Consider the following 26,500-nt stretch of genomic DNA (forward strand, 5'->3'; position numbering starts at 1 on the left):
TCTTTTAAGAATATATTTTGTAGCCTGTTTGATCAACAAAAGTCCCCAAAATAAGATTTTTTCCAAATTCTCATGAATGAGTGAGTTTCACAGATAGTGTCTGAGAAATCAGAATAAAAGTATAAAGCAGCGAGTTTTGTTGTACAAAGTGTTATAAAGTGATGAAGTGTAAAGCAGAGAACATGAATGGTTTGTCACATTTGATAAATGAAATGTAAATGCTGTAAATGTCAGAGACAAAGCTCAGAGAAAATGCAGGAAAAACCTGCTGAACTCAGTGAACCTTTGACTCGCTGTCGTGTTTCTGCTGTTTGAGACGACAATTATGTGAAAGACAACAAGCTCATGTTTGAATTTAATGACATCTGTATTGTAAATATTTCCCTCTCACATCATTTCCCCCTCTCTTCCTGTCTGTATCCCCTTCAGTGTAAAAGCCTGGCAGTAGCAGCTGGTTGCCAGTAGGAGGTGTGATGTTCCACCAAAGGACAACATGTTTGTGTGAGTACTGTGATATAATGTTCAACACAAATGATTATTGAGTCATTATGAGGCATAAAAGTAATAAATATTACAACAGTGTAATGAAACATTATTAATCATATAAAATATTATGCAACATGTATTGGATGTGTGATAAAGTCACATCATAATGTGTTGTTTGCTGTGTTCCATTAAGAGACACTTAGGAAATTAGTGTTTTTAGTAATTAGTGTTGTTGTTATGCTCCTTTTGAGTCACTGTGTTTATAATTCCTTATGAAATTAAATCAAATACAATTAAATATATATTTTACACCACCACAGCATATTATATATATTATAAAATGATCATATATTATAAAATGACATGTTGCGCACAATATATTTAACTACTAGATTAATGTGAATAAGTGAATAAATAAAAGGTATGCACAGTTTCTGTATCAATTTGAATTTATAGTTATTAAAACTACATTATGTAAAGTATTAAAGATGAATTACTTAAAAAAGATGAAGATGATGTTAACCCTCAAGTGAAATATTCAAATTTTTCACCAATTTTCTGCAATTTTTTCCCCAATGTTGCTTAGTTTAATTTGATGAAAAGGGCGGGAACATGGTGAAAAATTAATAGTTAAATGATTTTTTCTGACTCGTTGAACTGAATAAAGACTCAGCATAATGTCTGAATAGTTTGTAACCGTCTCTCTTTGTGCACATAGATACATTGTAGTCATTTTTTTAGTTTTCTCTGTGATAAACCATTTAAACTCCAGAGTTTGTTTCTTTTTTTTTAAATTTTTTTTAAATTATTTTTTAATATTGCCTAATTTAATTTAATTAAAAGGGTGGTAATGTGGTCATAAATAAATAAAATAAAAAAATCGTCATTCTTAAAATGTATTTATTGAACTTGTAGAATATATGTATAATGCATGTTCTATTTTAATATTTCCATTTATAAGTCATTTAACTCAGTTAATTAATATCTCTTCCTCAGTCTTCTGCACATTAACATTTGTCACTTGTGGGCCTCCGTACAGAGCGCTGCCGCCTCCGGGGGAGCTGTCCGGTCCCGCGTGGTGCTGAAACTGTCCAGGATCCATCAGCACGTGCAGGTCAGTGAATCCCGAGACTTTCGCCGGACTAAACTTGGCCAAACAATTAAAAGACATTTCTGAGTCACATTCGTTCGCAAGAAATATCCTTTAATTGTAAAGCCAAGTGTAGTTAATCTTCATCAAACAGTCCGGCTGGTCCCCGCAGGTCGTTACTCCCTCCAATGGATGCGAGGCGGGAGAAGAACACCTGGAATGACATCACGGGAAAGGTCAGTGACGTCACATGCACACGCACCGACTTTATCAGTCTGAGGCTACAGAAGACAAACACATCCAAGACTGAAGCCACAGAGGCAGCATCAGTGTGCTGTGAGCTGTGCTGGAAGAGGTATTCAGATCCTTTACTGAGGTAAAAGTACTACCACCACCCTGCGAAAAAAACATAAAAAAAACTACAATTATAAAAAAATAGAAAAAAAAAACTCACCCCAAATCCTTAAAAATGTTTTTTTTAAATGAAAAAAAACATGCAATACTCAAAATTGCAAAAAAAGAAAAAATACACACCAAAAAGTCGAAAAAAGAAAATTCGCCTGAAATTGTAAAAAAAAAATTTTTTAATAATAATAATAAGGAAAAACTCAAAATTATTACAAAAGGGAAAATATCCCAAAAAACTCCCTCAAAATTATATATATATATATATATATATATATATATATATATATATATATATATATATATATATATATATATATAATCTATTGAAGAAAAGATGAAAGAAAATTGTTGACAATTTTCTGTTAAGTAATCAACTACTCGTTGCAGCTGTACTTGTATAAACTGTTTAGTAACATCCTGTTTTATAAATTCATGTTTTTTTACGCAAAAATCAAAATTTGTAAAGTAGCCTAACTGAAGCTGTCAGATAAAATACTCAAGTAAAGAACAAGTACCTCAAATTCTTTCTTAAGTACAGTACTTGAGTCAATGTACTTAGTTACATTCCAGCAGTGCATCCTGCCGTAATCACCTCCTCCCTTCTCCTCCTGCACCGGCACACAAGCGTGTCCGAGCCTCCTCTCCCGCGGAGCTGAGGAGTCCGCGTCCCCTCGTTCCCTCTCATCCTTCCTCAAACCTCCTCGCTGCTCCTTCTCGCCGATTTTTGACGCGTCGCTCTCTTTCCGTCTCTAGAAAATCCTCCATGCAGTGTTGGGGAGATTTTACGCACGCGGCGACGCCAAAGCCTCTTATTTCCTTGTATCCGGACACACGAGCGCAACATGAAAACTCGACTTGTGTAACATGTTGAGGTTTATTCATCCCGAGCTGAGAGAGATCACCGGTTTTAAAGATCACCGGTGCCTCCTGTCCGCGCGCCGCGCGTCATCCACAACCTCTCCAAGCTGCCGGGGGCGAAAAAACCGCATCACACCGATGTCACTCACTCTTGACCCGATAATCATTGAGCTCGAGACATCCACAGTCCCCTCACGTGTGGATGAAGTTGCTCAGGTTGTCTGTTTCAGAGCTGTTTCTTTTCGTCGATCCACCGCGGGAAAAAGGCGGAAAAATACTGTGCAGAAACAGCATTGTGTTGAATTTACGCACAAACGCCGAAGTCACAAGCACGAGCAGAGCAACGCGACTTTGCTGCAACACACGGAGTGGAATCCAGCGCGTGCAACAGCTTCATTGCAACGCGGCTATACGGTGATAACGGCTCCTTTTGTCGGCGCTGAACGGGATAACTTCAGCCGCGAGAAAGGTGAAGTCAGGCTGTCGCAAGTTCATCACCGGACCGGCACCGACCACCTCCACCCCCTCTGAGAAAAGAAACCTACCGACCAAAAGGCTCTCCATCCGGGGCGCGACCGCCTCTGCGTGCCGCTCCCTCTCACCCCGGCTCCTCCGCGGTGCGCACCGGCTCCCATCCATCCCTCCATCTCTCTCCATCTCCATCCCTCGCCTCTCTTTTCTCCGGTCGGGCTTCCAGCGCCGTAGATAGAGGCTCTGCAATCACGTGGGTCGGGAGAGAGAGAGAGAGAGAGAGAGAGAGAGAGAGAGAGAGAGCGCGTCCCTCCTCCTCCTCCTCCGCAGTTTGCAGTGTGTTATGTCTCAGACTCGGAGGTAGAGAGTCAGAGCTGCTCGTCTGGCGGATCTCAACCTCTGAATCAAACCCCCGGTGTCTCCTCTCCTCTGTCCCCGCTCCCCTCCTCACTCACCCGGGCTGCTTTCTGCGCGGAGCCCCGCTGGACGCGTCTATTTCTTTTCTTTTTTCTACCCTTCTTCTTCCTCTCGACTCCGGCCAACACTTTGATCTTTGGGATTTGGGCTTTTCTTTTTTTCTACTATTCGGTGGTGATTTCACTCAGCTCAGTTCCCGCTGCTGCTGCTGCCGCCGCTGCTGCTTCTGCTGCTGCCGCTTTTACGCACCGATTTTGGATTTGCTCATCACTGGAGAACAGCACCAAAATCAGCGAGGTGGATCCGTGGATGCGCCTTTTTGGCTCAAACTGGAGATGGAAATGCTGACATTGTTATTTCATTCCCTGTGGATATTGCAATGCAACACAGTGAGCGCCGACTCCATCATTCACATTGGTAAGAACCGGGCTCTCTCTCTTTTTTTTTGGCTTTGCTGTGCGGGAGACCAGAGCTGCTGGCTGCATGCAGGAGAGGCAGGATATGAGATGTGGACAGATTTCTGAGTTGAGAATCTGAATATCAGAGTTTTGTGTGCATGCAGTGATTTTCAGACCCCCCCCCCTCTCCTCTGTGGAGCTCCCGGCTGATTATCATTCCGCTCCGTGCCCGGGGAATGTGTGGGAAGGAAGGAGGCTGTTGCATGTAGGCGCAGACGCACGCAGCGCAGCCTGGTATAGAAGTGCCCGCAAAGTGTTGCGCCGCACCATCCATTCACCCATCCCTTTATTCATCCATCCATGATCCCTTCATCCATCCATCCTGCTGCAGGCAGGGAGCTCTTGTCGGTGCATATTCACGCGCAGGAAACCCGCGGATTGCAGCAGAAACTGGTTTAGATGCTTTTTATCCATCCATCCATCCATCCTCCTCCCTCTCTCCTCCTCCTCAATCCCTCTCTCCCTCACCTCCCCTCATCTATGAGCCTGAACTTTGAATTGGACGTGAGTGAAATGTTAATCAACTCTGCCGGGGGAAGCGATGACAAAGGGGACAAACGCCGACTGTTCGGGCTCTGAAACAGAAAGCGAACAGCCAGTTGGCGAGCTGAGGAGCGGGGCGCCGCTTCCTGCACCTCCTCCTCCTCCTCTCAGATCAGTCACTTTCTCGGTAGTTGATTGAGGATAGCGGAGGATTGAGAGAGGAGCTCAGACTCACAGCCGCGCGCACTTTTCACATCAACTCCGCCAGTTCAGAGGCTGCTGAGATGCGGCACAGAGACATCCGGTTTGCAAACGGAGGAAGTCAAAAAAAACCAAATAATAATCCGGCCGTGCTGCAGCTCAGAGCTCCGGCCGGCGGCAGCACTGCGGTGGCCTGCACGGCGGAGCCAGGAGAGGGAGGAGGGGGGAGGAGGAGGGGGGCACAGCCATTCATCTAATCAGAGCCCACTTCAGCTCTGTGGAAACACACAGTGACACGATGGGCCTCCTGCAGCAACACTCTGAAATTTCTCTTATATTTTCACTTAATTTTCTGTTAGGAGAAAATAAGGGAGCTCCAGGTGCGTTTAACCATCCAATCAGCTCTGAGCAGATGAGCTCAGCGATGACTCCCACTGATCTTAAGTCACCTGTCAGCACAGGTAACACCCCCTAAACACCACACACTGTAAAATCTCACAGGTTGATTTTATTTTAAAAAATCAAAAAATCTAATATTACTTAATATGACTATTATTCTTAAGCCTTTGAGACTTGGTTTGATGTCTTTCAAAAACATACATACTTCATTTAAGTATTTAGGAGGAAATGACCCAGCAAAATTTCGTGAAATTTGCAGAGCACTTCAAGTTGCTCATTGCCTTTTTCCCCATGAAAAGTGATGTCAATCCAGGTTTCAAACGGTTCATCTAAGTAAAATTAACATCTAATTTGTAAATTTGCTTAAAATGTCGTTATATTGACTTCATTTTGTGAAGTTATTGCAACATATAAATGAAAGAATCTTCCTAAGTTTTAGCAGCTTCAATAACTTAACTGTGCTGTGTATCTGCATTCTGCCGGTAGCAAACTAGTCAGTCATATTTGTATTTTCTTAAACATGTCAATAAAACAGAACTTGCAGATCTCCAAACTTCATCATCCCCAAAATCCCCGTAGTGATGATCAAGTTAAGTTAGAAAGAACAAGTTAGTGTAGATGAGAAAGTCTTTATTTTCCTAGAGGGGAAATTTGGATTGCAACAGTGTTCAGTATAACGATTCACACCATAAAAATAAATCTAAGAGAAAAGGCATAAATACGTGTAACACACAGTAGATGTCATCAAAGTCAGTTGCGGCAAATATGAGACGTTGAAGGTTCATCACTAATTGTTCCTAACAAAGACATCAGGGGCTAAAGCTCGTTTAAAAACCCAACAGCTGAGTGAAGGACTGATCTCACGAACCTGTTTGACTCTGTCCTCTGAGGGACAGATTTGCTCCTCCCTGATGGCAGAAGTCAAAACTCTGCATGGCTGATGTCGGTCTGCTGAACTGACCTTTGACCTCTGAATGGCTGTGAGTTGTAGACATCATCGAGAATATGCAGTTTGGTGCCAATGATTTTTTGGCAACACTTAACAATTCTTCCTCTTTTTGTTAACCACGCTGAGGATGCCCAACCGACAGATCATCGCAAACGTTCAAACTGACTCAATAAACGATGAATAAAACACTTTTAAAGCAAGGTCATTTCACTCTTCATTTTCAAGTTGCAACAACGTCACAAAATGAAATAAATGCAGCTACATTTTAAGTAAAATTCACACTTAGACATAAAGTTAAGATAAATTAAGGCAACATCACTTTCCAAGATTATTTTTAAGATCAACCGTCAGATTTTACGGTGTGATTGCCGAGATACTAGTAAATTATACAAATAATTATATCAAATTATGCATATCTGTAATAAACAAACAGCTCTTTAAGGGTTAACTTTCTGTATTCGGCTGGTACTAAACCAGAACCTGCAGATATCTTTACTCCAGCAGGTGCAAAATCATCTTTGTCAGGACAAAATATATCTTCTATGTACATGTTTATCTAACAGTTTCCTAATTTCTGCTGAGAAAACACAATTCCTTAGTTAGGTCAAAGTAATGTGGTTTACATAAGTTACTAACACGTTCAGTTAATTGCACTTGTTATTTTTTTTTACCATATTTATGTATTTTTGACACAACTTGCAGGTTTCCATCAACCAATAACTGCTGTCAGTATCACAACACATAAATATCAGGGCAGTGAAAGACAGGTTCAATAAAAATACCTAAAAACAGCACATAATAACAAATGAAATACATATTTGACTGAGACATTTCCTTTTTTCGTTTTAAAATTTTGCACAAAAAATCAACTTTAAATACAAATTTATCTCATATTTCCAGTAAAGTTGAGTGTTTCCTCCCCGGCCTCAAGCATAACATGTCCTGCACCATTCATCCTTACAACACAGATTAAATCTCAATGAACCTTTTGAAAGTTGAGAATGTTGGCTTAATTTCTTTCAAAAACATTGGAAGAAAGCACCAAGCAATGACAGAAGAAATTACCCCAAAAATTAGCAAGAAATTAGTAAAAGCACAAGAAAATTACCCAAAAGTATGTTAAAATTGAAAAAAGGAAAAAGAACAAAAATAATGATAATTATTATAATAATAATAAATACAGCAAACAAAACTTTAAGTAAAAGTACGTAAAATTATAACAATACTGTAACATAATTTTTAATATGTAATTATGATAAAAATTAATAACATTTTTTCTAAGCTTTAAATTTTTTTTTTTTTTTTTTTTTAAAATTTACTAATCTCTTGCAATTTGTGGAATATTTCTTACCAAGCTGCTCATTGCATCTATTTTCCCATGTTTTTTGAAAGAAATAAAACCAATTTCCACAAAGTTTAAAGGTTTAATTTTGTGTCAAAGCTATCTGAAAAGTGATGTGGCTCCAGGTCTTGAAGGGTTAAAGAATAAATCCACTGTTGAACAGGAAGCGTGTGGCAACAGTTAATAATTAGATGTGAACAAACATAACTTGAAACTATAGTTGTAGTTTGCGCTGCAGAGATCTTGAGTGGGACTCTGCAAGTCTTCAGAGTCTCTGTGACGAGGGACGAGCGAGTGGATGCACAGATGGACGGATGCTTTACTGTCTCTCAGGACAAAATCTGCGTCCGCACGTGGAAACAGCCGAGAACAGTGTTTCGGGATTATCGAGAACACAGAACAGTAAATACAACAAATACGGGAGGTGATGCCAAATAGTGAGACATGAAACCACACTGCGACTGATGACGTGCTGCTGCATCTCCGAGCAAAAATAAAAAGGGAAAATCTGAGCTGATGTGGACACATTTTATCTGTGAATGTGCTTCAGAGGAGGAAGATTGTGATGTGCTCAAATAACCTCTTTGAGATCCAGTGGAAATAGTGATTTCATGCAACTCAGATGCATAAAAAAATTGTTTGTTTTTTTTTTGCTCATGCACATACCAGATTTTTGCATCTGTGAAAGTCGTCGCCGTGGAGCGATGTGTGAGAGTTTCAGGCTTAAAGAAATGTGTGTTTTGGTGTTAGAGGGATCCTGAGGAGCAGCGGTGCTGAAGTAGGTGCTGAAGCGTGTGAGTGGATGGAGTCTGCAACATCTGGCTCTTGACCAGAGAGACCTCAGAGGTTCTCCTCCACATCTGGATCTGAGGAACCAGCTGCTCAGGATGAAGTTGTCAAATAGGGTCTTTGGTTGAGTTAACGAGCGTCTCCGAACCGATGACGCAGAATCTGCTCGTGAGCTCAAGTGTCAGCGTGAAACTCGAGCTGAGCAGTTTCGTTTCAAACCAAAGAGCCATTTTCCTTCTCAGACTGTTTCATTTTTATGGCATTTTAGACGCATCGCGAGGTCAGTCACAGGTCACAGTCACAGGTCACAAGTCACAGTCACAGGTCACAGTCACAGGTCACAAGTCACAGTCACAGGTCACAGTCACAGGTCACAGTCACAGGTCACAGTCACAGGTCGTAGTCACAGGTCACAGTCACAGGTCGTAGTCACAGGTCATAGTCATAGGTCACAGTCACAGGTCACAGTCACAGGTTGTGGTCACAGGTCACAGTCACAGGTCGTAGTCACAGTCACAGGTCGTAGTCACAGGTCATAGTCATAGGTCACAGTCACAGGTCACAGTCACAGGTTGTGGTCACAGGTCACAGTCACAGGTCGTAGTCACAGGTCATAGTCATAGGTCACAGTCACAGGTCACAGTCACAGGTCGTGGTCACAGTCACAGGTCGTAGTCATAGGTCACAGTCACAGGTCACAGTCACAGGTCGTAGTCACAGGTCATAGTCATAGGTCGTAGTCACAGGTCACAGTCACAGGTTGTGGTCACAGGTCACAGTCACAGGTTGTGGTCACAGGTCACAGTCACAGGTCGTAGTCACAGTCACAGGTCGTAGTCACAGGTCATAGTCATAGGTCACAGTCACAGGTCACAGTCACAGGTTGTGGTCACAGGTCACAGTCACAGGTCGTAGTCACAGGTCATAGTCATAGGTCACAGTCACAGGTCACAGTCACAGGTCGTGGTCACAGTCACAGGTCGTAGTCATAGGTCACAGTCACAGGTCACAGTCACAGGTCGTAGTCACAGGTCACAGTCACAGGTCACAGTCACAGGTCACAGTCACAGGTCGTAGTCACAGGTCACAGTCACAGGTCGTAGTCACAGGTCATAGTCACAGGTCACAGTCACAGGTCACAGTCACAGGTCGTAGTCATAGGTCACAGTCACAGGTTGTGGTCATAGGTCACAGTCACAGGTTGTGGTCACAGGTCACAGTCACAGGTTGTGGTCACAGGTCACAGTCACAAGTCGTAGTCACAAAATTTCAGATTTTTTAAAACCTTTTTCATTATTTTCTTGCTATTTTTTGGATCAATTCTTCTTGTGTTGTTTATTGTTGCTTATTGTCTTTTTTCCATTTTTTAAAAGAAATTTAGCCAAACTCGCTCATTAACGTCATTGTCATTGACAGTAAATGTGAAGCTAGTTTTCATCGTGACAAACTTATTAAGGAACCAGCTTTCATAAAACGCCCAAAGCTCACCGACGGAGAAAACACACAGAGAAGCTGTTTGGCTGCAGAATGTTTCAGTGAAAATGGGTTTTACCCCCCCCCACAGTCACAGGTCACAGTCACAGGTCGTAGTCACAGGTCACAGGTCACAGTCACAGGTCGTAGTCACAGGTCACAGTCACAGTCACAGGTCACAGGTCACAGTCACAGGTCGTAGTCACAGGTCACAGTCACAGGTCGTAGTCACAGGTCATAGTCATAGGTCACAGTCACAGGTCACAGTCACAGGTTGTGGTCACAGGTCACAGTCACAGGTCGTAGTCACAGGTCACAGGTCACAGTCACAGGTCGTAGTCACAGGTCACAGGTCACAGTCACAGGTCACAGGTCACAGTCACAGGTCGTAGTCACAGGTCACAGGTCACAGTCACAGGTCGTAGTCACAGGTCACAGGTCACAGTCACAGGTCGTAGTCACAGGTCACAGGTCACAGTCACAGGTCACAGGTCACAGTCACAGGTCACAGGTCACAGTCACAGGTCACAGGTCACAGTCACAGGTCGTAGTCACAGGTCATAGTCATAGGTCACAGTCACAGGTCACAGGTCACAGTCACAGGTTGTGGTCACAGGTCACAGTCACAGGTCGTAGTCACAGTCACAGGTCGTAGTCACAGGTCATAGTCATAGGTCACAGTCACAGGTCACAGTCACAGGTTGTGGTCACAGGTCACAGTCACAGGTCGTAGTCATAGTCATAGGTCACAGTCACAGGTCACAGTCACAGGTTGTGGTCACAGGTCACAGTCACAGGTCGTAGTCACAGGTCACAGGTCACAGGTCGTAGTCATAGGTCACAGTCACAGGTCACAGTCACAGTTCGTAGTCACAGGTCACAGTCATAGGTCGTAGTCATAGGTCACAGTCACAGGTTGTGGTCATAGGTCACAGTCACAGGTTGTGGTCATAGGTCACAGTCACAGGTTGTGGTCACAGGTCACAGTCACAGGTAGTGGTCACAGGTCACAGGTCGTAGTCATAGGTCACAGTCACAGGTCGTAGTCACAGGTCACAGTCACAGGTCGTAGTCATAGGTCACAGTCACAGGTTGTGGTCATAGGTCACAGTCACAGGTTGTGGTCATAGGTCACAGTCACAGGTTGTGGTCACAGGTCACAGTCACAGGTTGTGGTCACAGGTCACAGTCACAGGTCGTAGTCACAAAATTTCAGATTTTTTAAAACCTTTTTCATTATTTTCTTGCTATTTTTTGGATCAATTCTTCTTGTGTTGTTTATTGTTGCTTATTGTCTTTTTTCCATTTTTTAAAAGAAATTTAGCCAAACTCGCTCATTAACGTCATTGTTTTGACAGTAAATGTGAAGCTAGTTTTCATCGTGACAAACTTATTAAGGAACCAGCTTTCATAAAACGCCCAAAGCTCACCGACGGAGAAAACACACAGAGAAGCTGTTTGGCTGCAGAATGTTTCAGTGAAATGGGTTTTACCCCCCGCCCGTTCATCCTCCCCGCCCCCCACCTCCTCATCCTCCCCCGCCTGTTCATCCTCCCTGCCCCCGCCTCCTCCTCCCCGCCCCCGGTGTCTGATCTGTGGTTGGCTGGCTGCGTTCAGAGCCTGCGTTGTCCCCAGAACCCGCTGACAGTCTGACTCTGACTGACTTGGCAGCTCGACGCGGCGCTCAGATCAGATGTGACAGTGTCCCACGCTCGGCCCCGAAACCCCTGCCCGAGCATCTGCCTCGTCCGGCCGCGTGGCTTCATCGCCGCTGACATCTCCCGGTTTGTTTGTCCCTTCCTGTCTTCTGCTCCCTGCAGAGGATCAGTGGCAGGTCGCCGCAGGGGGGAGGTGGTGGGGGGGGTGGATCTGTAAAAGAGCTGATACACATGAAAACGTGGAGCTTCAGTCAACCTGCTTTAACCTCTGACCTCTCACTGCGTTCATGTGCAGCAGAGTCTGCTCTGTCAGGCGGGGGCGTTTCAGGGATTTTAGGACGTTCTGGGTTTACCCCGGACCTCTGTCGGAAAAAAAAGGGCACATTTTTTAAATGAAAGATGCCCGCAGGTTTGGCAGACATGTCTTTTTGCCTTTACATTTTTTGTGATTTTTAAAAACTTTTGGCAATATTTTTCTTTTAAAATGTATTTTTTTTTTTCATTTACAATTCTGTCAGGTTTTTAAAACATTTTGCAAATTTTTAAAAACCTTTGGTAATATTTTTTCTTTAAAAATTTTCGGAGATTTTTTTCTTTCATGATTTGGGGCTTTTTTTGTGTTTAATGTGAAAAAATTAAATGTCTTTGGATTTTGACGCCACTGTTGACGAGTCTGCAGGCTGTCATGTGATTAGTACATTAGCAGCTGGTTTCTCTAAGTAGCCCCGCCCCCTGCCAGCGGTGAGAAAAACTGCAGCTTAGGAGCATCACTGTGTTTGACTGAAGGTCAGCAGCAGCAAACAGGAGGCCTCCAATCGCTTCTGGCCTTCATAATGAAATATCAGATCTCAAGCTGTCAGCGAGGTTCGGTCCGGATCTGACGGATCCTCTCGGGGGTAGAACATCTCTTTCCAGAAAAGAGGAAGGTGAAATCATTATGAAAATCAGACAGATACAGACCGCTGACTGATGACTGGGTTCACGGACGCGTCGAGACAATATCGAGCTGTTGTTGGTGGAAACATGACAGAAATTTGTCTCTGATGGAGCTCAATAAATCGACATTGTGCTCAAACTTTTCACCAAAGTAGAAGAGATGCAGAGGAAGTTTTTAACGGAGTCCTGACCTCGACTTCCTCCGCTCCTCTGGGACGCAAAGTTGCAGCATGAAGGATGATGTGGGAGTTGTTGTGTCTTACTGTCTTTTCATCAGTTTGGTTTTACTTCAGATTATTTGTGACGAGTTGAGTTGATTATTTCACCTGCGTCGTTTTGATTTGCCTTTAACTCTTTGAAACCTGGACTGACATCAGTTTCCCTGTGCTGCATTAAGACGCCTTTCATAACCATTTAAACCTTTAAAATGTGAGTGAATTGGTTTGATTTCTTTCAAAAATGTGGAAAAAAGACGATCAGCAACTTGGCATGAAATATCCTAAAACTGAAAAAAAAAAAAAAAAGTGAGAGATGACAAGAACATGAAAATGACAGGAACATGAAAAAGCTGAAAATTAGCTTAAAAAAGAGAGATAATTGTTAGAAAATTATCAAATAACTCTGGAAAAACACCAAGAAAACTATATTTGTTTATAATAACTATGATTATTGTAATAATCTGATATTATTTTCATTGATATTTATATTTATTTATTTTACATTAGCACTTTTTGGGTAACATGTCCTGTTTTTGTTCTCTTCTTTTTCTTTTTTTCATTGTTTGGCTCATTTCAGGGGATACTCTTGTTTACCAATCGAATTTCATGTGTAATAGATTTAACCATTTATCGCACCAAATGGAAATATAGTCGTGCTTGGCACTGATGGCTCTGTCAGATTTTACAGTGAAAGCAGGAATCAGTTAGTAAATGTAAAAAGTCACCGTCTCGTTTTTGGATGCCCGCCACCACAGACACAAAGAAGCGGATCAAGAGAGAGCCTCTCATCTCTCTCTCTGTCTCTGTCTCGCTGCTTATATTTCTGCCTGAGACATGTTTTAGTGCACATTTTGACTGTAATACCAGATTATCTGTTGACAGTCGGCCACCATATTGTTCTCAGATGAGCTGAAATCCTCTTGTATTACATCACTAGCAGTTATTGGTTGAATACAGCGCAGTGCATTCTGGTAGTTGTAGGTTTTCTGCGTCTTGACGAAAAAAAAAAATGCCTCAGTCCTTTTTCTGTCTTTTCTCTGGTCACGAAGCATCGATTTCAAACATATTTGCTTCTGTGTGCTGCAGAGAAAGAATAATTTTTATGGAAAGGACATCTTTCTAGCTGTGAAATGGTTTTATTCAGTTTTTTAGCAGCCCCACTGTGAGGAGCCACTTTCAGATTACAGTCTTTTAAATTCATTGTTAATGTAAGAAATATTGAGTTTTACAAAGCTCCGGAGAGTTTTATCAATCTGGGTTCAGTGGAGAGTTTTAGAGTCCCATGAATATCAGAGTGCTGTTTCAGAGGCTTTTACTACTCGAGGCAAAAGAAACTTCAACGCAATCGGCAGAAAAAATGTTGGCATTGAACATTTCTGCAAACTATAGATATGTTAGATTTTTATGTTATTATTTAGTGGATATTTTAAAAATTTTCAACTGTTTTCGTTCTATGATCCAAGCGGGAAAAATACACCCATGTAAATATGCCTTCACAACCCACTGGCCCACAAAAATAAAAATCACCAAAGTTATGTCATTTATCACAGCCAAAAACTGTAAAAACTGAAGTTATCATTGAATTTTAAAATTTCTAACTGTCCTTGAACAAATCATGTTGGAAATACACTTAATGCATTTTGCCTGAGTCACTCATGGAGGCTTCAGGAAAATAATATCTGTAGTTTTGGGAATACAGGGCTGTTAATGATTCGGCTGAAGCATCAGATGCCCAGGCCCAGTGCAGCCACTGCTGTCAGGTCTCTAAACAAAGTTAGTATCGGCCTTCAGGAGCTGATATCGGGCCGACTTGCAGCCCTTTGAATCTCCTGTGGGCTGTTTTCCAGCTCTGAAGGTCCTCTAAAGTCCCCTCAGGCTGTGCGGATAACAAGTCACTTTTCTTAAGGAGCCTGAGGAGGAGAGATTACCACATCCCATGAGCCAGACAGCTGACGAGGCATGATTTACGGCGCCGGTGTGGCGGCTAGCAGAAGGGGAGCCCTGCTTATCCGCGGCTGGGTGTTGGAAAGGCGAGCTGGAGCTGCAGGAATCCAATCTGTTGAGGCTGGCAGAGCCAATGAACAGCTGCGGCCTTTTCTTGCCCCGCCACTAAATAAGATAAACTAACCCAGTTAGGGAACAACGCAAAAGGCTTCCCGCACTGTCTCAGTGAAGGCTCAGCCAGGCCATTTACCTCAGCCACCTGCACACGCACACACACACACACACACACACACACACACACACACACACACACACACACACACACACACACAGCAGATGCAGGCCTAAACACAGAGCAGCATCTCTCTAACAAAATGCATTGGCTGGATTGAATAAAGGTGGCGTGTAGCAGAGTGTTTGACCTGCGAGGACTCTGAAACACTCTGCAGAGAGAAAGAGAGGAGACTGTGAGGGCGACGCAGAAGAACCGGCTCGGACAGGAAGCTGATTAGACTAAGAGCAGGTTGACGCCGCTGATACTGAAGCTGCAGAGACTCTGTGTGTTTCTGTGCTGATGCAGAATATCTTCAACCCTTTAAAAACCTGGATCAGTTTTCCCATGTTGCACTGCGCCTTTTATAAGCACTTAAAGCAGTGATACTCAATGTAGGCCTGTAAGCCAAATCTGGCCCCCGATAGATTGGCCGCTGGCCCCCAAACCATTTTCAAATTCACAATAAAAATAAAGTGATCGACACTGTGAATTGTTTTTGTCCTTTTGGTCTCCATAAAGTGCCAGAGTGCATCAAACAGCATCAAAATAGAGCCTGTTGATCAAAAAAGAATTGTCCTAAAACCCTCAAAATGTCCTGAAATCCTTGAAATGTCCTGAAATCCTAGAAGTGTCCTAAAACCCTGATAATGTCCTAAAATCTGAGAAATGTTGGTGATGGTTGTAGTTTTTGTTGAGTTTGAGAGCAGTTTCTGATCGGTAAGGGCTTGTTGTCGGGTGTTAAAATCAGTGAGCAGATTTAAAAAAGGCCGTCTCTGTGGTGTACAGAGATGATGTATCTGTGGTTTGCAACATTTTTTCTGGCGATTGTGTTATTATTCTTCTCATGTTCTTTGTCAAATGAGAGAAACAATCATGAAAAGAGTTGAGGTTGCAGCCGAGCTGCTGCTGCCCGTTCTGCTCTGTTTGTCTGTTTTATGGTTTCTCTTGTCACATCTCACATTTCACTCGTCTGCTGCTTTATTTTCTCTCTCTGTTCAGTTGTTTTCACAATTTCTTCACCCGAGTAAGCTGATGTGAGCTGCTGTCACATGTCCACATGCACACAGCCGCCCGGCTGGCAAATATTCCAATATTCTCATCAGGATACCAAAACATGTCCTTTGAATGTTCATTATGTTTTTTGCAGCAAGGACACGTAGGCGTGTTAGGAGCCATGATGGAAAAGCGAGCCCCTTATACGTGGGAGCGGCCATATATGAGGGATTTCTGGGAGATGTAGTCCACGATTTCACAGAGGAATTGTGGGATAAAAACTTTCTCAGAGTTATGTGAAGCAATAACAGCTCTTGTAGCTTCTGCTGCATCATGAGGGAGCCAGGTCCTACTGACAAGCACATAGACACAGTGTCATGTGACCTCACAGTGTCATGTGACCTCACAGCATCATGTGACCTTTGTTAATGTATAGTGTTAAAGATAAACCTTCTGTATCCAGCGCTCTCCTCAACATTTATAAAACATTTCCAGATTGTTACAGTGAGAATGTTCCATGTTTGTTAGTGTAAGGTTGCAGAAATGTTCTTTGAAATAATAAAAATTCTCTGAATGTTCTGTGAACATATCAGTTAAAACATTTTCCCTGTAACAATCTGGGAACATGTAGGGAACGTTGTGTAATGTTATTGGAGCATGATGTTGTAGCTGGGTACCCTGACTGCAGACTAACTGTCAGCAGAAACATATTCATGAATTTTACAAACCTCAGCCAGACGTCACAGCATCTTGATTGTAAGTGTGGCCTGATTCCTGGTGTGTTTTACAGGAGATAGAACACGCACACACACTTCTGTGCACCTTCACTTCACAAAGTGTGATTGTGTTTGTGTTGTGTGTCACATTGCCTCTGCTTTAATTTCAAGTTTTCAGCCTCTCTGGAGTTAGATTTTGTGTTTGAGATGCTGCTGGGTGTCTCAGAGGCTGACAGCTGCGGGGGCTCCATGGATCTTAATATCCATCATGTTCCCTCCAGAGGAGGATGAATCTTGTTTATAATTGTTGGTTACACGTGCCAAAGTGGCTGGCCGCGTAGGTAATCCCAGCAGATGCACATTTCATTTGCATTAAGTTGGCGTCTGATGATCACTGGCTGTCTGACAGAAGGTGGAGGAGCTCGCTTCCTGTGTGAAAGCTTGTGGGTTTGTGATGAAAAAAAGGCTGAGAAGAGTTCAGCTTCAGGTGGATTCCTGCGGTTTCTTGCTGCCCATGACGTTAGTGGAGACATGTTCAGTGTTTGTGCAGAGGAGCACAGAAGCAGCGACGGAGGCTGCTGTGGTGTTTCCCTGCAGCGGGTCACAGAGCTGAAACATTATTTGGGTGTTTAATTATGATAATAGCTCCTCTGCAGCCGCCGCGTGCCCGCCGCTTCCTCAGGACTCTGGGGAAACGTCGTCCAGAATCCTGGATGTAATAAATCTTGTTGTTGTTGTACTTTGTGTTTTGCAACATTTTAAAGCTCCGCATTATTCATTTCACTTTTTAAATCTCGGCTGGCTCAGGATCAGAATAATTTAGCCTGTTTAAACAGAATGAATGTGAAGGCTAATTCCTCACAATGCCTCTTCCTGATTAGACGACAGCAGCGGCCTCTGGTTTACCTTCACTGCGGAGGTTTAACTCTTCAGATGCTGGCGCCTGATTGGCTAGATTTAAAGGATTCTTCATGATGGGAAGCAATCAGGATTGAGTTTTGTTGTGTCTTTCAGTTTGGTCACATGACACTGAAGCTCTGTCTCCACTTCAGATAAGCTGATCTGGTCAGAGTTCACCTTTAATCAAATTTGCTCTGTAAATTTGCATCGTCAAACAATAGAAACAGTGGCGCCGTTATTCTACTGACAGACAGCTGATGTGGCCATTTCCTGAAAATGGGGTCAGCACAGATCTGGAAAAGGCTAAATTTAAACTGACGGAGTATCACAGACAGAGATTTGGCCTGAACTTATGGTCCACAGGCCAAATCTGGCCCCTGATAGGGCCCCTGGTGGCACCCCAACCATTTTCTGATTCACAATAAAAATAAAGTGATTGACTCTGTGAATAGTTTTGTCCTTTTAGTCTCCATAATGTGTCAGAGTGCATAAAACAGCATCAGAATAGTGCAAGATATAGCCCACGGACTGTGAGTTGAGTATCGCTGGCTTAGAGGTAAAACATTAATGATAAATTGCACAAAAATACAAAGATATTTGCACACAATCAAGAAATATCTCATTATATTCTCGTTTCTATTAAGCCTCATTAATAAAAACATCGTAAATTATTGTTAGCGGGCTGGAAATCGATAAAAGAGTTTAAAAAGCACTGAGAGGATTTCTATAGTGCGACCATGATTTCAGTTTTACCCAGAAGTCGACCTTATGAATTTAAAAACAGGTTATTTCAGACTCTGTGTCATTAGTATTCATGTCTGTGCAGTAAGTTATCCAGGTCACCACCTCTCTCTCACTCCTCCAGTGTCAGTGTGAAGTTAAATGTAAAGACAAAGAATAATTTGTGTTCTTGTGTTTAATTCTCATCCGCTGATCAGCGACATGTGTTTTAATTCCTACGTGTTTTACCCACAAGTGATTTGCCACATGGGCAGCTTAAAAGATAAATGACACCTCTTATATTTCCGCTGATTAATCCCTTAATAGCAATGGATTTTTTCTGTATGAGGGCGGTGAAAGGAAGGAGTAAGTGTAATTGCTTTGACTGCAGTTTGCCGAGTTCGACCGTTTCTGTCAATTAAAGGGCTCCGAGTGATCAGAGGTGTGATAGAAGCAAATTTGTTCTATATTTGATCTCAAAATATAAGAGTATAGTCACTGTCTGTTAGCCTTTAGAGCAGCTCATGTGAATGGCAGTCTGTTGTGTACTCTGTCATAAAAATGACTGACAGCCTCTTTATTTGGTTTTTCTTCCCGTGGGACTCAAACAGGCTCAGCGTCCATCTTTCAAACAGCACAACAAATTTGTCTATGTCGTTGTAGCCTGTCAAAAATGTAAATTATCTATAATAATATTCAGGTTCTCCTTGAAATCCTTGTTCTGATGTCAGCGAATCCCATCTGTGGAGCAGAGATGCAGGAGCTGTCCGTGGTGCTGAAAGAGAGGCAGCTGTGCTCAAGGCTTGTCTCTGTCCGTGGTGCTGAAAGAAAGGCTGTTTAAACAAAGGCTTCTTTGATTTGATTTTATGCTGGTTTTTTAAAATTTAGATCTTTCCACCTGGTCTGGATTAAGAGGATGGACTTAAAATTGTTGTTCACAATGTCAAAGAAAGCCATAGCATAGCATTTTGAAGAAGTTTATGGTGGAAAATTTCAAAAGAACAGTCCAAAAAGTCAACATTTAAAATGTTGAAAAATGGCTAACTATAGTTGGGTTAGGGTTTGGGGGTCAGGGTCAAGGTCAGGGTCAGGGTCAGGAATTCATCGTTCTGAAAAGTAGGTGGCAGCTTCTCCTGTAACCGACTGTGTTATATGAGCAGATAATATCAGCTCACATCAATCTCCGCCCCTTAAATCTAATCAAATCGGAACTGTATCAACGCAGACTTTGTGATACCGGCAAATATTGTTTTGTTGTCCAAAGAATGGATATAACATTGTAATGTGATGAAAGCAGTGATTTACACCCACAGTGGTTTCAGAGACAAACAATGTCAACATTTTCTCTATTGATTGTGGTGATACAGGAAAAAAAATCTCAGTCAAATTGTGTGAAGCTTGTTTTGTTATATACATGTAGAGTTCCTGAACAGCTGAAGTTATCCTGAAAATAACATCACGTTCTGTCAGCACCTTGCGGTTGTTAATAAAAAGAGAAAATGAGTAAAAACAGATGATTGATAACAGATAAAATCTGATCATATAATCTCCCAGTGAGAGTCACAGCCTCCGCATACCTCCTCTGTGATGAGCAGGTCCAGCAAGAAGCCAGAGTTTGTGGTTGCAGATCACAGAAACTGCTAAATCCCAAAGTAAACCAGCTGCTCTCTCTGATTTTCTGGCCTGCTGGAGCTTTGGGACCCAAAGCCCCAGAATGCTGCTTGATTACCTGCCTGAGAGAGGAGGAGGCCAGACCAACTTACCCGCTACAATACATTGTTTTTACATCAGTGGCGAGTAAATTGCATTTGGCTGCCGGCTGGTGTGAAGTTCCCACCCTGTGCAGAGCGTAGGAATGTTTGCAAATACGCTCCAAAGGCCACAGACTCCGAGTCACACTTTTATTTTACAACTCAAACAGGATTTCTGTGGCATTTATTAACTATTCAGCTCAGTTGTAGATTCAATAACGTGGCCTTCAGACCTGAAAACATGCACATGTAGTGAAAGGAAATGTTTTGGTAAAGTGCGATTTATGTGCTAAAATGTTGAGTAATGTTTCTTAAGGTAAAAACACAAAAAGAAAGTTTTCTTTGTGTTTTTACAAACACTGCTGTCGCTGCCGGTGTCTCCACTGGTGTCTCCGCTGGTGTCTCCGCTGGTGTCTCCACCGGTGTCTCTGAATGTCCGCTCCGCTCTCATTTTAGGAAAACAAAAATGTCTTGATCCAGTCCTGATACTGTCATTTATTAGCATGCTTGCTGCTAACAGTAACCGCTGAACAACGGTGTAAGCGGCCGCTATTTCCTCCCTCCCTCCTTCTGCTCTGTGTGTGTGTGACGGGGACATGATGAGAGGACATGATGAGAGGACACGCTGGATGTGGTTTGAGTTCAGGTGTAGTGAGTTTCCAGCTCGGTTATGCTGAAAGAATAAACTGATATCTGATGTTTGATTCCTTCCAACAACAAGCAGAACAACATTATTTGCGTCTTTCTGCTGCAGAGACAGATCCGTGTTTGTGAGGAACATCGTAATATCTGTGAGATACTTTATATTTTTCATCAAGACACAGTGACTCAAAACGTCCTCTAGCAAACGGTTGACGAATGAATCGTGTTGTTACAACTGAAGCCTCATTTACTCCTCGTGTGTCTGTTATTGTCAGTTTTTTGGTTTTATTTGTCTGAGATTTGATACATATGTCTGAGATTTCTGTGGTGTGGAGGTGGAGGCAGAAATCTCAAAACCTGGAAACATAAAACCCAAAATACCTGCATGGATTGATGCTGCAAGAGGGAAGTGAGAAAATGTGTTTTTGTAATTTATATGAATTAAATTTCCCTCTTTCCCCAAAGCAGACAGTCTGAGAGAGACTCTGAGGAGAATCAGATCTGTGGGGGTTTGATCCTGAGCTCACAGTGTGTCCAGAGTGGGCCTCCTCCGCCTTCAGCTCTCATCATTAATTAAACTTGTTGAAGTTTGAGGCTCCCAGGTCTGCAGCTGCGAGGGGAAGTATAAACCTGCCATCAATTCCCTCGGCGTGCCTCTGACAGGTGCAACAAGATTCATTCTTAATTGAAAACGCCTGACTGACTGCAATTTCAGAAGTGGATGATTGATTGATCAAGCCTAGAAGCTAGGCGGCGTCCCCTCGCCGCTCTGCGAGGAGCCCCGTCAAATCCACAGGCGGGATCTCGGCGCCGAGCAGAGTTCATTTGGATACTCAGCGAGCTGAATGAGCGCAAGCAGCCTGGCAAATTGAATTCTCACTTGTACGAAACGTTTTCTTAATTGTGCATGACAAATTGTCCGAACAAAATCTGGAAAGTTCCATTTATCAAGCTGTCCATTCGTCTGCATTTCAGTCCCTCCGCATGGTTTCTGTTCACCAGAAATGCATCTTCTATTCATCCATTGTTTGGTCCACATGTTCAGTTTAAAGCAGTGATGTCAGAAACTTCAACCCCGAATTTATCAGAGGACGGGATGGGTGGGTTTTTGTTTTTTGTTTTTTGACCCCCAAAGCTACAGATCTTTTTCTTGAGCCTCGCTGAGGGAGTTGGGGAAAATGCCTGAAGTGTTCGTCCCACAAGATTTGTTCAACAACTGTCAGAAATTTTAAAATCCAATGATAATTTCCCTTTTTACACTTTCTGGCTGTGATAAATGGTGTCATTTTAGTGGTCTTTATTTCAGTGGTCTCTCAGGTTGTTAGGAGGGCATGTTTTCTTTAAAAATCACCAAGAATTTGAAAAAAAGGAAAAACTGCAATGATTTAAAAAAGAATAAACAAAAAGGCTTTTAAAAAAGCATCAAAAAGCTTTAAAGAAAGACAAATGCAAAAAAATGTTTTAAAAGATGCACCAACAATTTTAAATGAAAAAAACAGATTGTCAAACATTTTTAATAATCACAAAAAACAGAAAGAAAATTGCCAAAAATAAAAGATAAAAAAAGTCTTTAAAAATCGACAAAAAATTTTAAGGAAAGAACATTGCCAAAAACGTTTTAAATAAGAAAAGAGCATGACCCCCCCTTTCAGAGGTCATGACTAAGTCCCCAGTGTCCGCAAATCCTAAAATCGCCCCTGGTTTAAAGCATCCAAAAATATAGTAATATCAAAAGAATGTAAGAAAGTCCTGGTGTTTGTCATAGTCAAAGCCAAAATATGTCCAGAACCAGAAAACTTTACAGAAAATATCTGTTGCACTGAAGAACTCACAGCAGAAATGCACTTTTTCTGCTTTGTGTCTTATTCCTTTTTTGTTTATTGCTCTGTGTGAGTTGTCCAATGTGTAAATTGTTGTGTGTTACTTTACATGTCTTTTAATTTCCTCTCAGCGATGAATAAAGTGATTTGAATTGAACTTAAACATCTCAAACCTAGTGTCCAAAATCTGTTGTTTCTCAGCCAAACTAACAGAAATGATTCACATGTGGTCAATAAATGGTTTCTGATGTGACTGTTTTCTTGTTAAATCTGCTTCATGTGATGATGATGAGACAGTTGTTGTCAGTTGTGTTATTTTGAGCAGCTCCGTTTGGTTGAAGTTTGCTTCTTCTGGCTCTGCTGGGAGTTAGGAGTTCACTCGCAGGTGAAATGCTGTTCACTGTTAGTTTGGTGCATGTGGTCAGGTGTTTTACCTTTAAACCTGCCACACCTTTTATAATCCAGGGCACGTGTGGTTTAATTGATGTTTGGCCTTTTCATGACAATTAACTCTTTGAACCCTGAGCAAATAAGCTTGATTTCTTAAAAAAAAAAAAAAATTAATAAAAAAACTTCACTACTTCACTTGAGTATTTTCCTTTTTTCTCTTTTTCTCTCAAAAAGCAAAGATTGTACTTTTTTTTACTGTGCTACATTTATTTGACAGCTTAAATTACTTTACATATTGAGATTATTAAGACAACATATTATCAACTATCAAATAATACAAGTGTATTAATTTGAATGAAGCAGCTCAGCAGTCTATAAAGTAATAAAAATGAGCTGAAAGTTTTCAACATTTTGATGCAAAAATAAATAGAATTATTATAATTTATATGTTATTTTGAAATGGGCCAAATTCATTTTGTAGCCTACTGTAGTTTATTTTGAATACTTTTGTGCTTTTTATTTAACCCTTTGAAACCTGGAGCAACATCATTTTTTGTGCTGGCCCCAGACAGCTTTTATAAGTACCGAAACCACCTTTAAAGCCTGAGCAGATTGATGGGATTTCTTTAAAAACATGAAAAAATAGTAATTTCCTCAACTTCTGTAATTTTTAAAAAAAAATATCTTATTATTATTATTATTATTATTATTATTATTATTATTATTTTAAAACAATTTTTCAGGTAACTTTTTGTGCTTTATTTTATTCATTTTAATTTTAATTATTAAAATGTAATTTCTTCTGCCCTCATCCCATGTTTTTTTCAAAGAAATCAAGACAGTTTCAAAGAGCTAAGTACAAATGTGAATGCATAACTTGGTGTTTTTCTGCACTCGAGTATTTCTCCGTTTACTTCTTCCAACAGTGATTTTTAAACTTTAAAAAAATATATTTTTTATTTCATTTATTTTTTTAAACTGAATTGATATTTTATACTGATTCTTTAAAGGAACTATGTAAGTATTTTATTATTATAGTTTGTTTTTTTTTAATCAGGCGGAGCGGTGACCTCATCACCTGATCAGGTGACCACCTGATCAATACGGAACCGGATGAGAAAACTCAAACAGTTTGTTTGGCGGGAAGATGGCGGCGCGCGGTGTCGGTACTCCGGTAGCTTGTCAGTGAGTCAGTCCGGTTCTCGGTTGTGAAACTTTGTGCTCGGGACATGTTGAAGTTTAGAAGCTTCTGTTGTGTTTTTAAAGATTTAAATTTGACAAAAGAAGAAGAAGAAGAAGAAGTAGCGCCAGTGAGCCTCTTCACCTGAGAACCGGACCAGGTGATTCCTGTCGGGACTCCTTAACAAACCGGGGCTCGGTCGCTCGGCTGGCGCCGGGGGGGAAGTTTTCGGTAGCCTAAATTTGGGGAAATAGGTCGAGTTGGAGCTAAAAGACACGCGGACACCTGCGCACCTGGACACCTGCGCACCTGGACGCTGCAGCGGAGCAGAGACTCCGGTGTCCCGAAAGGTCAGTAAGTAATGGTTTTAACCCTTTAATGTGCTCCTGCTCAATGACAGACCGGGACCGGGACCGGGACCGGGCTCAGTAAGGACACTCTCTGATGTTGCGTTTCACCAAATTCAGCAACATTGTCTTAATTTTTAACCTCAAAGTGGAGATTTTGTGACTATTTATCATATTTTATTTACGAAATCCAGCGCGTGTATTTGTCATTTTGCTTCAAGCACGCTGTTTTTACTGAGACACACACACACACACACACACACACACACACACACACACACACACACACACACACAAACATGGAAAAGTTATTTTCCTTATTTTCTGTCAGTGAAGGCTTGTGTGAGCTGTCTGGTTTTATGTTGACAGCAGGAGTCCTTTAGGGACAGTGTGTCAATTTACAGCTGTTGTTTACATGCATGGTGTCTTTAAATGTTACATGTCATTTCCTGTCCTGCTTCACTTGTATATCTGTGTTCGCAATTACACACACACACACACACACACACACACACACACACACACACACACACACACACACACACACACACACACACAGCCTACAGGGACTGTCCAGCTCCCTATATAATGGACTTAGTACTACTTTACCGTAGAAGCTACTTGTGACCAAAAGGTCGCACAAAACCCTAAATATGAAAGTTTCTGAATATGTCCTCTGCAGCATGTTTCGGTGTTTATTACTGCGAGCGCCATTTGCGCGCGCTCGCCTGAACCGTTAAAGTCGCCGCAGCTACAGCGTTTAATGTTCGGTGCGCGCTCCCTGCGAAATCTCAGACGTGTGTCATTTGATCATTTAATCTAACTGTAGGCTGATGGTGATGTTGCTATGGAGATCTGTGTGATGGCCGGTCTCTTTAGTGCTCAGCGGGCAGATTGAAGCGCTGACACAGAGGGCGTGGAGTCTGATCCGCATCATTACTTTCTTTCCCACAGTCTCCCGGTCTACTGCACACGGGGACACTAATTCACCCGAACGCGCATTTCCAGACGTGTTTCAGGTGGAAATTTCATCAGTGATTTTCCCATTTTTCCTGAGATAAAATGAGCAGCTTCGCTGTGACGGAAAGCGTGCAGCTCCTCTGCGTCCTGCAGCAGACATATTTATCCGGCTTGGATCAGGGGCCACTTTTTCAAAACAACAGGAGGTCAGGGGCCAGTCGCAGCAGACCCTCGTTTCTAGGATTTTAGGGCGTTTGTCAGATTTTAGGACACTTGTAGGATTTTAAGATGTTTATGGTATTTAAGGACATTTAGGATGTTTCTATAATTTTAGGGTATTTAGGTATTTAGGGTATTTAGGATTTTAGAATGCTTCTAGGACTTTAGGATTTTTTTTTTAGGATTTTTGGAGGTTTCTCAGATTTTAGGATGTTTCTGATTTTAGGACATTTCTAGGACTGTAGAACGCTTTTAGGAATTCAGGACACTTTAGAATTTTAGGGAATTGTAGGATATTTGTAGGATTTTAGGACATTTATAGGGTTTTGGGACATTTATTTGATTTCCGGATTTCTCCAATTCATTCATTCATTCGCCTTAGGTGCTCCAGGTTTTTCTTCTGAAGTTGCTCATTGCCATTTTTCGAAAGTTCTTCAAAGAAATGGACTTGCTCAGGTTTCAGAGGGTAAAATATGTCATATTGTTTTATAAATGTCATCAAATATCTGTTTCATAAAACAAAGAAATGTTCATCACAGTTTACCAGACGTTGTTTTCAGTCGGCTGTCGTTGCTATGGAGACTGAGGTCCACTCCTGCTCTTTTATGGGCTGTTTTTTTAATATGAATGTCCAGTCGTCCCTTTGACGCGTGTCCTCTCCCCGTCTCCACCTGTCCAGGTGCGATATTTGAGGAGAACGCAGTGAGGGACGATGAGGTGTTCCAGCTCGCCGTGTCTGACCTCAGTCTGAGCGATGACATCCTGCAGAGCGAGAAGATCACTCACTCCATTAAACTCATCGAGCCCAACAACCCGTTCCAGGCGGTGCAGGAAGGTAAGGACGCCGCCTGTTTACACTGTGTGTGTGTGTGTGTGTGTGTGTGTGTGCGCGCGCGCGCGTGCGTGCGTGCGTGTGTGTGTGTGTGATGCTCTAGGTTTGCACTGCAGTGTTTTTGCAGACCTGTTGTTGCTGCAGTGTGTGTGTGTGTGTGTGTGTGTGAGAGATGC

At 42.0% G+C, this 26,500-nt stretch overlaps 1 protein-coding gene and 1 long non-coding RNA gene across 3 annotated transcripts in view; both read left to right on the forward strand.

The window, feature by feature from the left end:
• The window catches only part of LOC121964621 (uncharacterized), an 8,199-nt gene extending 6,182 nt beyond the window's left edge, over window positions 1–2,017 (forward strand). Inside the window, exons 2-4 of the long non-coding RNA XR_015774933.1 lie at window positions 430–501; window positions 1,526–1,600; window positions 1,749–2,017. This is a non-coding gene — a long non-coding RNA (uncharacterized LOC121964621). The remainder of the gene's footprint in view (window positions 1–429; window positions 502–1,525; window positions 1,601–1,748) is intronic.
• A 1,379-nt stretch (window positions 2,018–3,396) lies between these two features.
• Window positions 3,397–26,500, forward strand: part of grid1b (glutamate receptor, ionotropic, delta 1b) — a 620,249-nt gene continuing 597,145 nt past the window's right edge. For both annotated transcript variants that reach the window (XM_088069739.1, XM_088069738.1), the window contains exons 1-2: window positions 3,397–4,147; window positions 26,172–26,327. In XM_088069739.1, the coding sequence (XP_087925865.1) occupies window positions 4,066–4,147; window positions 26,172–26,327 (238 nt within the window). In that variant the 5' untranslated portion in view covers window positions 3,397–4,065. The remainder of the gene's footprint in view (window positions 4,148–26,171; window positions 26,328–26,500) is intronic.

The sequence above is a fragment of the Plectropomus leopardus genome, chromosome 19, assembly GCF_026936395.1.
Source record: "Plectropomus leopardus strain MGB_pleo_1.0 chromosome 19, ASM2693639v1, whole genome shotgun sequence".
NCBI classification, from domain to species: Eukaryota; Metazoa; Chordata; class Actinopteri; order Perciformes; family Serranidae; genus Plectropomus; species Plectropomus leopardus.